The 13,663-nt window shown below is 41.1% G+C and overlaps 1 protein-coding gene across 1 annotated transcript in view; it reads right to left on the bottom strand.

The window, feature by feature from the left end:
- WNT2 (Wnt family member 2) overlaps positions 1 to 2,106 on the bottom strand; it is a 47,492-nt gene extending 45,386 nt beyond the window's left edge. Inside the window, exon 1 of the mRNA XM_044246436.1 lies at positions 1,975 to 2,106. Coding sequence (XP_044102371.1) covers positions 1,975 to 2,057 — 83 coding nt within the window. The 5' untranslated portion in view covers positions 2,058 to 2,106. The remainder of the gene's footprint in view (positions 1 to 1,974) is intronic.
- Between the last annotated feature and the right edge of the window lie 11,557 nt (positions 2,107 to 13,663).

Here is a 13,663-nt window from a genome sequence, read left to right on the forward strand (position 1 = left end):
TGGTGGAGTGGAGCAGTGGTTCCACTCCGCTCCAAAATGGAGCAGTGGCTGTGTGTTCTGGACAGGAAACCAGGGCCACCTGATGATGCTCTGCTCGTGGTGGGAGGGTCAAGGTCAAGAGTGAGGGTGAGGGACAATGAATGGATTTGGGGAAGAAGGCTTCAGAGACTTCTCCAGAGATCGCCAGGGAAGGCTCTGATCTCCACAACACGGTGTGTCTGGGCTTCACTTTGGGGGACGTCAACCTTTAGAAGCAGCTTGCTCCCATTTATTTGACCTAACGTTGACATGTCTTTAGAAACTATCTGTCTAATCAACGCCTGCTCGTGGTATCTGATGTTACAGTCTCCTCACAGACAGGCCCTTCTTTCCTTACCAAAACATCCTTTAAATATTTCCATTTTTCCAGCTCTCTTTAGCTTTTATAGAGAACCTTTGGAAAAAAAAAAATCTTTCTATTGTTATTAAGGACACTAAATGTTTGGAAGAATCAAACAGTGTTACAGCTCCATAAAGTACTTTTGAAAAGAAACTTTAACAAAAAAATTACATCATCATCTCTACCCAGATGTTCTCTATTAGTTGTGAAATGTTTAGAAAGGTACCTTTTATATAACCCAAGCTGCCATAGGTGTCTTTTGAAGCGATCAAACAAGGAGAATGTCTTTTTCTTGTATTTTCATTATTTTATATGATCATAAAATCGTTACAGCTGTGATTTCCAAAAAATATATTTAAGTGACAGCTGAGAGACAATGCGACAAAAGCCTAGGCAATAAATAATGTTTATACACCCATGGAAACAGAAATAGTCATTTTATTGAAAAATGGTCACTCTGATAAATCAATCTTTGATCCTGTGTCAGCAATGTCAAGTCTAAACGCCTTCCTGTTCAAAGCTGCTTAGGAAGGAATTGAACCCTTCTTCCCATCAACCTTTGAAGAGCTCCAGGGTCTTCCTAAAGCTCCTTGCTCTAGTCTTTAATTTGGCTGAGACTCCTTACTTATGCCAGATTCTTTTATAAAACAAAACAAATAAAACAAAACAAAAACAGCCCACGATAACTGGTCTTTCTGAATCAGTATTTTAGTATCTGTTCTGAAACTTGCAGGTTCAAGGACATTACAGAGCTAACAACTCCACCTCTTTTCAAGAGCAGAATGAAGGGAGATGGAATGAGGAGAGAATCTGCCTTTGGAACTTTCAGCTATGCTAAGACCTGTTACATTTCAACATTCTGCCATTCCTTTACTATGCAAAATAAATCGCAGACCAGCATACAAAGAGCAGCAAAGTTACTCTTTGGTGTGACTGTGATTTTCAACAGAGTAGCATCTTAGAGCCCCCTGGGGCTGGATCTTCGTGTTAAGGTGGTAATCTCTACCTGGAGGCAACAAGAGGTCCTTCCGCCCCACGGGGTGAAGCATTAGGAATGTGGAAGGACGAGAAATAATGCAAAATCATACGCTTTGCGTTGTGCAGCTCTCCACTGCCAGAACTGGCCCGTCGGTTTATCTTGAGGCAGTTTTACGGGGGGGGGGTGCTGGAAGGGGGGGACTGTTGTAGTTTTCAAGGTGAATTTTCACACGCACACACACGCGCGCGCGCGCACACACCACATACAGACGCCTGTGCTACAGAGCTGGAGACCCGGCTAGCGTGTCTCTCAACGGGATAAGAAATTGGCTGATTTTGCTGTCGCTCATCTGGATCCAAATCAACCAAACATCCGAGCTCTCATTTGAGGGAGGCTGTGGGGTTTTTTTTTTGGAGTTGTCAAAGCTGGAATGGTCTTCTATGGAAAAGCAAAGGGGCTGGGGCTGAGGCGGTACGAGAGGACAGCAGCTGGGGGTTCCGACTGGAATTTCGATGGCCGTGGCCGCGGAGAAGCGCCACCGGGAAAGGTCTATGTGGCTAGTGCGTTCCCCACTCCCATCTCCAAAATCCCCCTGCACCCGTGCGCGTGGACTTACCACCATGAAGAGCTGACCTCAGGGGTGAGCCAGGTCAAGAGCAGAGGGAGCCAGAGCCAGATTCCACCGAGAGGGGCGTTCATATTAACCCCCTTGCGTCCGCATCAGGTCAGACTCCGTGTGCGGGCGCCATGCGTGCCCCGAGCAGAAGCGCTCAGCGCCGGGAGCGCCTCGTCACGGCTGCCGGCGCCTCGCCGCGCCCCCGCCCCCCGCTCGCGTCTGCGGCGAGTGGCGAGACTCGCTGATAAAGTTTCAAACCACCAACAGGGCGAGCGATAAAGGCCAGCCCTGGCCGCCTCGCCCACAGCCCAATTCCCCAGGCGCGGCGAGCGAGGGCAGCCCGAGAGCTCTGCGCGCCTCCTGCGCGCCCCTGGCCGTTCAGCTCCCCGCCTGCCGGGAGCAGCCGAGGGAGGGGGTGCGGCGCCGGGTGGGGCGGGGGGCGCGGGTTTTATACAAGGGTGGATGAAATGATGGCAAGAGATGTCTGGAGATGAGGTGAGGCGGGGACAGAGGAACACCTCCGCGTGGCCTCGAGCACCCGCGGAGGCAGGCACCTCTCGGGAAGCTCCTGGGCAGAGAGCATCAGTGGGGCTCCTGCCACAGGACCCATGCGGCGGAAAGATGAGGCTACCCTCCGGCAAACAGAAGTCTCCGAGGGTACTAGTGTGGGAAAATGAAGGACAGGATGAGGAGATTACTGTGTACAGCATGCAAGAATCCAGAGACGATTTTCAACTCATTGCTCCGCGTCTCTCCCAACGCCCAAGAGGAAGAACGAGTGGAGATTTGGGGCTGCCGAGGCGAAGCTGGGCAAGGTTGGGGAGGGAGGCGCCAGGCCTCGGGGAAATGAAGACCTGTGGCCTTGATTCCTCGGAGCTGGGCTTATATACAGAGCTCGCAGGGCGGGGAGCCGGGAGTCCATGACCCTCCGGACCTCACCCAGGCACCCTCAGCCAAAGTGTCTGGGGAAGATGCGGATTTTACGCACACTCAGCTCCTCCCCGGCGCTGGGGAGCGCAAAAGATCACAGAGGGAGGAACCGAGGCAGTGGGGAGCTGCCGGGGGTCTGTGCTCCAACACGAGTCACGCCTTTGCGCCTTGCGGGGGTAAAAGGACCCAGGGTCCTGGATCTGGGCCCCCGCACAGAGCCAAGAGAGGCTCAGGCTCACGGGTGGAGCATCTTAAGCAGCAACTGGCTTGTAGCCCCGCCGTTTATCACCGGAAAGGAAGGAAGACCAGGAACTCGTGGCGGCCGTGAACTGTTCCATTGCTCTTTTCCTGGGGTGGAGGGACCCGCCGCCCGCCAGGGGAGCGGGCCTTAGGGAATGGGGAATGTGTGTGCACGTTGAGGGTGGGGGTGGGCGCCGCATCGTTCGCAGGGTGAGGAGGGGTGACTGTCCAGATAGAAAGGATAGGCTCTCCCCCACCCACTCCCAGGGCCGGGACTAGCGGAGCATCAGCTCTTGCTGGGCGCGAGCTTGGTGAGAGGCTGGACGGGGCCAAGCTCAGAAACGCCAAAAACCTGAAAGATGCTGTCATCGCCACCCCCATCCCCCCCGCCGATCCCTGGCAGGTCCAGCCCCTCCCAGGCTGACCCAGATACATCCCTGTTTGGGTCCGGAAAGGGAGGGGAGGGAAACAAGCACCGCGCCACCCACGACTCGGGAAGAGCAGGGCTCCGCGCCAGGGCCGCTCCATATCGCTGGGCTGTGACCCAAGGGAAGTTCTGGTCGGTCTGTGCCGGTCGTGAGGGAGGGGTGAGGAGGGCTCTGGGCAGGAGTGGGTGGGGGTTGCGTTTCTGCTCACAGAGTGTGCACACGCTGGTGGCGGCGTGTGAGGCCCGGTGAGTGATGTGATAGGCACAGAACAGCAAGAAGAACTCTCATTTACCTCTTTGCTTTTGCTCATAAACCTCCTTCGTGGATGAAAGATAGGAAGAACAAGTTACAGTTTTCTCCCAGTCTACTTTGTCCACTTCGTGCAGTAAATCCAGACAACTGGGACATGTGGAAGAAATGAGTGGCCCCAGAGGAACCCTAAGTTGCCAAAATTTCACTTCTACCAGCAAATAATGTAGGGGTGTGTATGTGTATGTTGGGAAAGGTAGGCAGCTGTTTGCTCTCTGTGAGACCTGAAACAACCTAAAAAACACTCCCCAGCACCAAGCTCCACCCACCTCAACACCTCCTGTCCTCACAGCTAAGGGGAGTTAGACATATGAGTGTGACCATCATCTTAGAGGCCCTTCCTCTCCGCCCAGGGAATTATTGAGTGGCCAGGACATCTGCCCTTCAGTTGTTGGTGAGGCCAATGGAATGACCTAAACCTGAAACAGACCTTCTGGAAAAAGAACGGGCCATCCCCAAAGCTAATTAAATTCCACTCCAAAGGACTTCATGCTGGGGCAGAAATACCACATGACTTGCAGAGAAGAAATCAGCCTTGGTAAAAGGCAAAAAGCTGAAAAGTTCAAGAGAAGCTAAATCCAGATGTGAAAATAGGTCCACCCAAACACCCCTTCCTGACCTTGTCTAGAGGCAGTCTGGACCAGATGACTTGTCTCTTCCAGATCTGTGATTACATTTCCCTTGATTCTCCACCCCTATTCACTTAGGACCCTTTATGAGCCCGGTAACTCCTCTTGCCGCTGACAGGTCTGACTTTCCTCCCTTCTCATCTGTACTTCATTCTTCATGCTCTTCAGTTGGACCCTTCAAGTTGAAGATAGTGGGGTCACTACTAGAAGGAGTTGGGAAATGCTCAAGAAAATCCAGAGAAGGAAAGTTACTACAACCCTCACTTCTCTTACAATAAAAACTACCACCCTAAAGCAGAGTTGATAAATAATGAAGTAAATTACATATGACTTCAGCTATGTTATAGCAGATGATGAGGTAAGGAAAGGCAGGGTTCAGAGTGCCATTAGATCTATAGATGTTTGATTTATTTTTTTTTTTATTCAGTGAAAAATCTCAAAATTGACTGTAAAACTCACAATATACAGAACCCTATTCTCTTTCTGGAGATTAATGTTGGTTTGCTTATAACTTCTGTATAGCACTGTAGCCAAATGAGTCAGTCTATTTTCTTAGTTAGATCCATTGTTTGTCTAATCTCCCAGGGCAGAGAGAGAACTAATTTACTACCAGACCATCTCCACCCTTTAAAAATGGAGTGTTACTTCTTCAACCGAATAGTCATTTGTGTTTCAGTCTGAACTGGCTTCTTCCTAAGGCAGTGACTCCTAATTTAGCTACTCACTAACCAATGATTCAAAGGTCTAGTATCTCCAACTTAGATTCAGTGACCTTAAGGGAGAACATTCTATATTAATAGGATAAGTCAAAAAAGGAAAGAAAAAGAAGTCTTTTTATTTTCTATCAATGAGCTTATCATGCATATTACAATATAGGTTGTATACGAAATAACAACATAGAATATATATATCATTACAATTTTTTTTACTTGCTAAGTTTATCCAACTAAGAGTAGCATTTACATAACATAGGTTCATTTTGAAATTTTAAGTTTGCTTTCGATGCCCTTAAAAACATCGCCCCTTTCCCTCTTTAGTCACTACTAAAATTTTATTAAGTGTACGCTTACCTATTCGTCATCAAAAATTCCTCTTATGAATAGTTAAAAGCATCAGTGACTTAAATCTCAGTGTGCATTTAAATGCACACTGCAGACTTGCTTCTAGCCATGAGAGAGTAATAGGTACCTGACTTGTTCTACTGGGATAAAACCTCTAATGTGACAAATCTTTTCAGGCATTGGCTGATAGGTAGCACACAACTATGATCTCTGAGAGAAGGAAATACATGAGGTATGCTCCATGACTATCCCATAATGGTCCTGGTTTTTCTGTTGAAATGCACCTCCCACCCCCCACACCCTGCTCCAGGGTACAAGAAAGTGAAATCCATACAGAGTAGTCTCATTTATGGAGAACTCAGGATCTTGGGCTATTAAAACAGCTGAAATTGGCAGGGTAGCATATCTGAAAGTAATTAGCTATGAAAAGTGGGGCCCTAAAAGTCTACATGGGGATTCATTGTGGTTCCTTGGCCAAGAGCTGAGATGAATATGGACATGATAAGACTCTGCACGGCCTAGTAGGTATTGCCTGCTGCATATCATGCAGTGTTAAGAGTCAGAATTCCATCTCAGTGGGGGCAGAGAGACCTCATGAAGCACTTCAAGAATTCACTTTAGATGTTAGAAAGGCCATCCCTTTAAACTGAGGGGCACACCTTAATGTAAAAAGCATGTTTTAGGTCAAAAATTCAAAATTTTGTCTCTCCATATCACATACCCAAAGAATAAAAACAAATCAAATAGGCCAAGAGAAATTTACAATAAAACCAACACTCACTAAAGAAAGACATCATAATCCAACACCCATTTAAGGAAGACCATATTGTATAATTTACAGTGTTGAAAATACAATAATAAAAATTAATAGACAAGTGAAAAACCAAAAAAACGTGACTCGGACTCAAGAAAAAGCAGTCAAAAGAAGCTGACTCTGAGATGGCCCAGATATAGGAACTGGTGGGAAATTTTTAAAATTTATTTTTAAATATAAATAATAATAATTTATAAATAATAAATATTTTTTATTTTAATTTTGTTCAAGTGTTTAAGGGAAATATCACAATGAACAAATAGATGGAGAATCTCAGTAAAAAAAAATGAAAGCTATAAGAAACATATGAAAATCTAGGACCAAAAATTGTGTCAAAAATGAAAAATTCACTGAATGGTTGTAACAATGAAAAGGAGTTGGAAGGAGAAAAAGATGATAAACTTAAAAATAGATATTATATAATCTGAAGAACAGAGAGAAAAGATACTGAAAATTAAAGAAATGTAAACTCAGATATCTGTGGTACAATGCAAAGTAGTCTAATATATGTGTAAGTGGAATTCAAAAAGAAAGGAGAGAGAAAATGTGAGATTACATAGATGTATATGAAAAAATACTGCACCATATTTGTCCACTATGAGAGAACACATTCATTTATAGACCCAAGAGGGTCAAAAACCCGCAAGCAGAATAAATACAAAGCACATCACACCTCCATACATTACAATGAATGTGTTTAAACCAAATATGAGAAAAATCTCTAAAGCAGCCAAAGGGAAGAAATACATTAAATACAGATGAGGAAGAATAAGAATTACAGCTAATGTTTCATTAATAATAATGGAAGTCAGTATAGCAGCAATGTCCACAATAGTCAAACTGTGGAAAGAACCTAGATGTCCATCAACAGATGAATGGATAAAGAAGATGTGATACACACACACACACATACACACACACACACACTGGAATACTATGCAGCCATCAAAAAAATGAAATCTTGCCATTTGCGACAACTACGTGGATGGAACTAGAGGGTATTATGCTTAGCGAGATAAGCCAATCAGAGAAAGACAACTATCATATGATCTCCCTCATATGAGGAAGTGGAGAAACAATGTGGGGGGGTTTAGGGTAGGGAAAGAATAAATGAAACCAGATGGGATCAGGAGGGAGACAAAGCGTAAGAGACTCTTAATCTCACAAAACAAACTGAAGTTTGCTGGGGGGAGGTGGGTAAGGAGAAGGTGGGAGGGACATAGGGGAGGGTATGTGCTATGGTGAGTGCTGTGAAGTGTGTAAACCTGGCGATTCACAGACCTGTACCCCTGGGGCTAATAATACATTATATGTTTATTAAAAATTTTAAAAATTATTTAAAAAATAATGATGTAAGTCAATATGCTTAAAGAAGGGTGCCTGGGTGGCTCAGTGGTTAAAGCCTCTGCCTTCGGCTCAGGTCATGATCTCAGGGTCTTGGGATTGAGCTCCACATCGGGCTCTCTGCTTAGCAGGAAGCCTGCTTCCTCCTCTCTCTCTCTGCCTGCCTCTCTGCCTACTTGTGATCTCTGTCTGTCAAATAAATAAAGGAAACCTTTTTAAAAAAGAATAAAAAAAGTAAAGTATGCTTAAAGAAAAAAGTGGTCCCACAGAATTCTATAATAAGTGAAAATATCCTTCAAAATTGAAAGAGGAGCTGTTCTTTGTTTCTTCTTTTTCCTCTTACCTTGGGAATAAGGGCTATACTCCACGAGTACAGGCAAAATGGAAACAAAGCAACCCCAAAAAAGTCTAAAGTCAACTCTTGACAGGATCAAAGTGAGCCATAAAAAAAACTCAGCTCTCCCTGAAAAGAGCATAATATCATTCAGGGTCTCTATAAATTTTCATCCATTATATGCAGCATCTAAAAAGTAAAACAAAACAAAACCCAGCAAGCAAATCAACAGAAAAGAGAGCCAGAAGTAATTTAAAGTTTTGATTTACCAAAATAACTTTTAAAAGTTCAAAAAGCAACAGATAATTTTAACAGAGAACTGGAACTCACACAGAAGACTTAAATAAGAATCCTAGAACTGAGGGAGGGAGAAGGACAGTAGTGACTGAAATTAAGAACTAGATAGATGGTTTGAGGAACTATCTAGAATCAGTAGAACAGTAGAATAATAAACAAGAAGAGAGCTTAATGAAAAGTACCCACATAACACACAGAGAGAATTAAAAGGATATAAAATATAGAAAGGAAAATAAGAGATTAAGTGAAAATGGTTAGAGAGAGAGAATGGGGCTAAAGAAATATTTCTAAGAATTTTCCAAAATTAGGAAAGATAGAAATCCACATATTCAAGAAATCTACAAACTTGAAGCAGAACAAATACAGAGAAAACCATTCTTAGGCACATCACACTTAAATTGATGATAAAGACAAGGAGAAAATATTAAAGCTGCGTGAAAAGACAAGCACAGTAGTTTTGTGGGATAGAACCCAAAAGGCTGGCTTTTCAGAGGAAACTGTTGAAATCAGAAGACAGTAGAATGACGTCTTAAAAAACAACAACAACAACAACAACAAAAAGAGGGGTGGTGGGTGAGACTGCTAAGCAGGAATTCTGTAATCATTGTAAAGATCCTTCAAAAATGAAGACAAAACAAAGACACTTTCAAACAAAAGCTAAGAAAATAAACATTAAGATAGTTCGTTAGACTGAAGGAAAATTATACCAGATAGTACTATGGAATTGCAGGAACAAATGAACACTGGGAAGGGTAAATTTGTGGGAAGAGATAAAATGGTATTAATGTTAAGACAGTTATTAAGTGATAGTAATATCTTGTGAGGTTTAAAACATATAGAAGGAAAATGTATGACATCACTAGCACAAAAAGCAGGAGGGTACTCTGATTCCAGATTAGGTAGATTGAGTAATACCTTGTCTCTCCCACTAAATACAGAGCTACAACTTGGAAAGAATGCATAAAGAAATTATTTGAAGACTATGAAAAGGAAATGATAGTAGATGAATTGAAGAAAATGGAAATTTTAAGTACTAATAAGTTATGAAGAGTTTCTTATTTTGTAATTCCTCTGGTATCCTGCGCCTGGACCCAAGGTAGTCAAACCCTTTAAGTGGGTACCTTCTATGAATAGAGGGACCTACAGGAGAAGTCTCCAGAGAAGCCCTCTGGTTTTGATTCAAGGAGTCTGAAAGAGACTCCTAATATACCAGAGAGTGGGAGAAATCCCCTCAGTGCTATTCCTCTACCCTATATCTCTTAAATCTGGGTCTCCTGAAAAGTCCTATTTTGGTGTTGGCAGTAGTGACAGTAGCAACAGTGAGAGCCCACATGTGCCTAAAACTCTAACAGATGGGAAAATTCCTCTCCAGAAAGGGGGGTTGTGGTCTCAAGAAAGCAGGACAAAATTCCATTGCCATTTTTTCTTCTCTTCTGTTGTGTGGCTCCAGAAATGGGGATAGTCACAAAAGTAAATGGCAGAGTGAGATAACTAAAGGCAGTTTCTGGCCAATGAACCAAGAAGGTGAGTCCTTGAGAACCACAAAATATCTGGGAAGTCAGAGAGAATGAGGAATTGGAAAAGAGACCCTTAACATTGTATGTGAACTCTTGTGCCTATTTCCAAGCTGTGCACATGGGATCCGACTCTAAATATCATACCAAAGACTTTGAGAACAGAACTATGAGATAGACCACGTCCTAGGTCCCAGACATACCCCTATGTTTTATATGTGTGAGACAGGCATGAATATCATTGCAAAGGCTTTGAAAATTGAAATAACTTCAGAACATGAAGGTACAGAAAGCTGGTCAGAGTTTTTAGCTTGAACCCAATTGGGTTGATTGTATGCTAAAACAAGACTATCAGCAATCTCCATAGGACTTAATCTAGACCCAGAGTCTTCTAATGATCTATTCAAAATGTCCAGGATACAATAAAAATTAATTGGGATACAAAGAACCAAGAAAAATCCAAATCATGTAGGAGAAGATAATCTACAGACACGAATTCCTAAATGACACAGGTGTTGAAATGATCAGAGACTTTTGGAGCAGTAATTATGAAAATGTGTCGAGAAGTAAGGATGAATTTTTTTTTTTAAAAGAAGATTTTATTTATTTATTTGAGAGAGAGAGCATGAGCAGAGAGAGGGGCATAGGCAGACTCCCCACTGAACAGAGAGCCTGGACATGGGGCTCAGTCCCAGGACCCTGAGATCATTATCTGAGCTGAAGGCAGACACTTAACTGTCTAAGCCACCCAGGCACCCCAAGATGAATACTTTTGAAACAAATGGATAATAGAAAATACCAGCAAAGAAACAGAAAACAGAAAGAGTAACAACATAGAAGTTTTAGAACCAAAATGTGCACAATTTTACAGTGATATATTGAAGTATTTATCTCACTAGCCAAGACCAAGAGCAAAATGGAGATGAAGGTGTGAGTGAATGTGAAGACAGATCAGTAGAAATTATCTAGCCCTAAAAACGAGATTGAAAGGAAATGAACAAAGCCTCTGTGATCTGTGGAACAATTTTACAAGGTGTAGTATGTCATGGAATCCTAGAAGGAGATGAGAAATATCCCATTGCAACAAAAAATATTTGCAAAAATAATGGCTAAAACCTTCCTAAATTTTGTCAAATCTGGAGATTCTAAAAGCTCAGCAAAACCCAAACAGGATAAACTCAAAGAGATCTATGTCAAGACACATCAGAATAAAACTGCTAAAAGCTAAGGGCAAAGATAAAACCTTATAAGCTTAGAAAGCAGAAGGAAATCAAACAATGTTTTTATTTTTATTTATTTTTTAAAGATTTTATTTATTTTTTATTTATTTATTTGCTTTTCAAGATTTATTTATTTATTTATTTGACCAAGAGAGATACGAGAGATGGAACACAACCAGTGGGAGTAGGAGAGGGAGAAGTAGGCTTCCCACTGGGCAGGGAGGCCAATGCGGGACTCGATCCCAGGAGCCTGGGATCATGACCTGAGCCGAAGGCAGATGCCTAATGACTGAGCCACCCAGGCACCCCAAGATTTTATATATTTAGGAGAGAGCGAAGCACAAGCCTGCATGCACAAGCCGGGGTGGGGCCAGAGAGAGAGAGAGAATCCCAAGCTGAGTGGGAAGCCCCACTCAGGGCTGGATTTCAGGATTCTGAGATCGTGAGCAGAGGTGAAATCAAGAGTCTGACGCTTAATGGGCTAAGCCACCAAGATGCTCTAAACAATATTTTTTAAAGCTCTGAAGGAAGAACCCTCAGCCCAGAATTCTATATACAATGAAAATATCCTTCATTAATGAAAGTGAAATAAAGACTCTCAGATGAAGATGAAGAATTCACTGTCAGCAGACCTGTTTAAAATAAATGCTAAGAGAATTTCTTGAGACAAAAGGGAAATGATATAAGAAGAAAACCTGAAAAACCTGGAATGAAGGAAAGGCAAGAGAAATGATAAATAGCTGGGTAAATGTTATAAACTACTTCTCTCCAGGTATTTAAAACATGTTTGATGATTGAAGGCAAAAAAGGGAAAAGTCTAATAGTGTTTTCATTGTGTGTAGATATAATTCTTAAGAAACTACAGTATCAAGTGAGGAGAGTAAATGTACTTTATATGGTGATAACTTTCTACCTTCCAACTGAAGTTGTAAAATGCTTATTTTAGAATCAACTGTAAAAAGTTACACATATATAATATAATCCCAATAACAATGACTATACGGAGATATAGCAAAGAACAAAAAAAATTAAAATGTTCAAATAATTTAAGAGAGCACACCAGAGCAATGAAAAACAAAACTAAGAGACAAATAATTAAATGGTAGCTAAAAATCAAGACATACTAATAATTATATAAAATATATATGGTCCCAACATAAAAATTTAAAATTTGAATAAATAAAAACATAAAACCCAACTATATGCTGGGTCTGAAGAAATTCATTTCAAAAACTCATTTCAAATGTAATAATACAGGTAGATAAAAAAAGAGAAGGCTAGAAGATACATCATGTAAACACTAAAAGATGAAGTAGCCATATCAGTATCAAAGTAGGTATCTGAGCAAAAACATTTACCTGCGATAATGAGGGACAAGACATAATTATAAAAGGGTCAATTTACCGAGAAGAAATACAATACTAAATGTGTATGCGCCAAACAACAGGCTTGCAAAACTTATGAAGCAAAAATTGACCAAACTGAAGAAAAAGCAGACAAATTAACAATCATAGTTGATATCGACATTCTCCTCTCAGGAGTTGGCAGAATGAGCAGACAATTAGCAGTGAGCAGACAATTCTTGCTAATGCAGAAAAGTAGCAAGATATAGAACTCAAAAATACCATCAACAGATTGAATGTAGTTATTTATAGAATGTCACTCCACAACAGCAGAATATACATTCTTTTCAACTAAACATGAGATATTCATGAAGATGATATGCTGGGTAATAAACATTAGCAAATTAAAAGAAGTGAAATTATATGAAATATTTTCTCTGATTGAAATGGAATGAAATGGAAAATCAGTGAGGGAAAGAAATCAAGGAAATCTCTGAACTTTTGGAAATTAAGCAACATGCATCTAAATAATCTATAGGTCAAAGAAGTCTCAAAAGATATTAGAAAATACATGAACTAAATAAAAAGGCATGATTATGAAACCATGTTGCATACATATTCTAAGTCAAGAATAAATATTGTAATCTCTGGGTTTATTAGTAAAGAGATAATAAAATGAATAACTTTTCCATTTGTCTATTGCTACATAACATACTGCCTGCCCCCCAAATTACTGCTTTTTAAAAAATGTTATCTATTTTTTTAATAAATTCAAGTATAATTAATATACAGTATTTTATTAATTCCAGGTGTTCAATATAATGATTTAACAATTCTACATGTTACTCAGGGCTCATCACAATGTGTGTTCTTAATTTCCTTCATCTCTTTCACCCATCCCCTATCTCCTTTCTGGCAACCACCAGTTTGTTCTCTATATTTGTCTGTTTTTTCTTTCTTTCTTTTTTTTTTTTTTTCTCTTTTCCTCTTTGTTTTATTTCTTAAATTCCATGGACAAGGGAATCATATGGTATTTGTCTTCCTCTGACTTCTTTCATGTTGTTTCAAATGGCAGGATTTCATTCTTTTTTATGACTAATATTCCACCTAAATGTTTGCTTTTAAAAATTGAAATAGATTAACATATAACTAATTTTAAGTGTACAACTTAATGATTTGATATATGTATATACTGCAAAATGATTACAATAAATTTAGTTAATGTC

This window comes from Neovison vison, chromosome 4 (genome assembly GCF_020171115.1).
Source record: "Neovison vison isolate M4711 chromosome 4, ASM_NN_V1, whole genome shotgun sequence".
Classification (NCBI taxonomy): Eukaryota; Metazoa; Chordata; class Mammalia; order Carnivora; family Mustelidae; genus Neogale; species Neogale vison.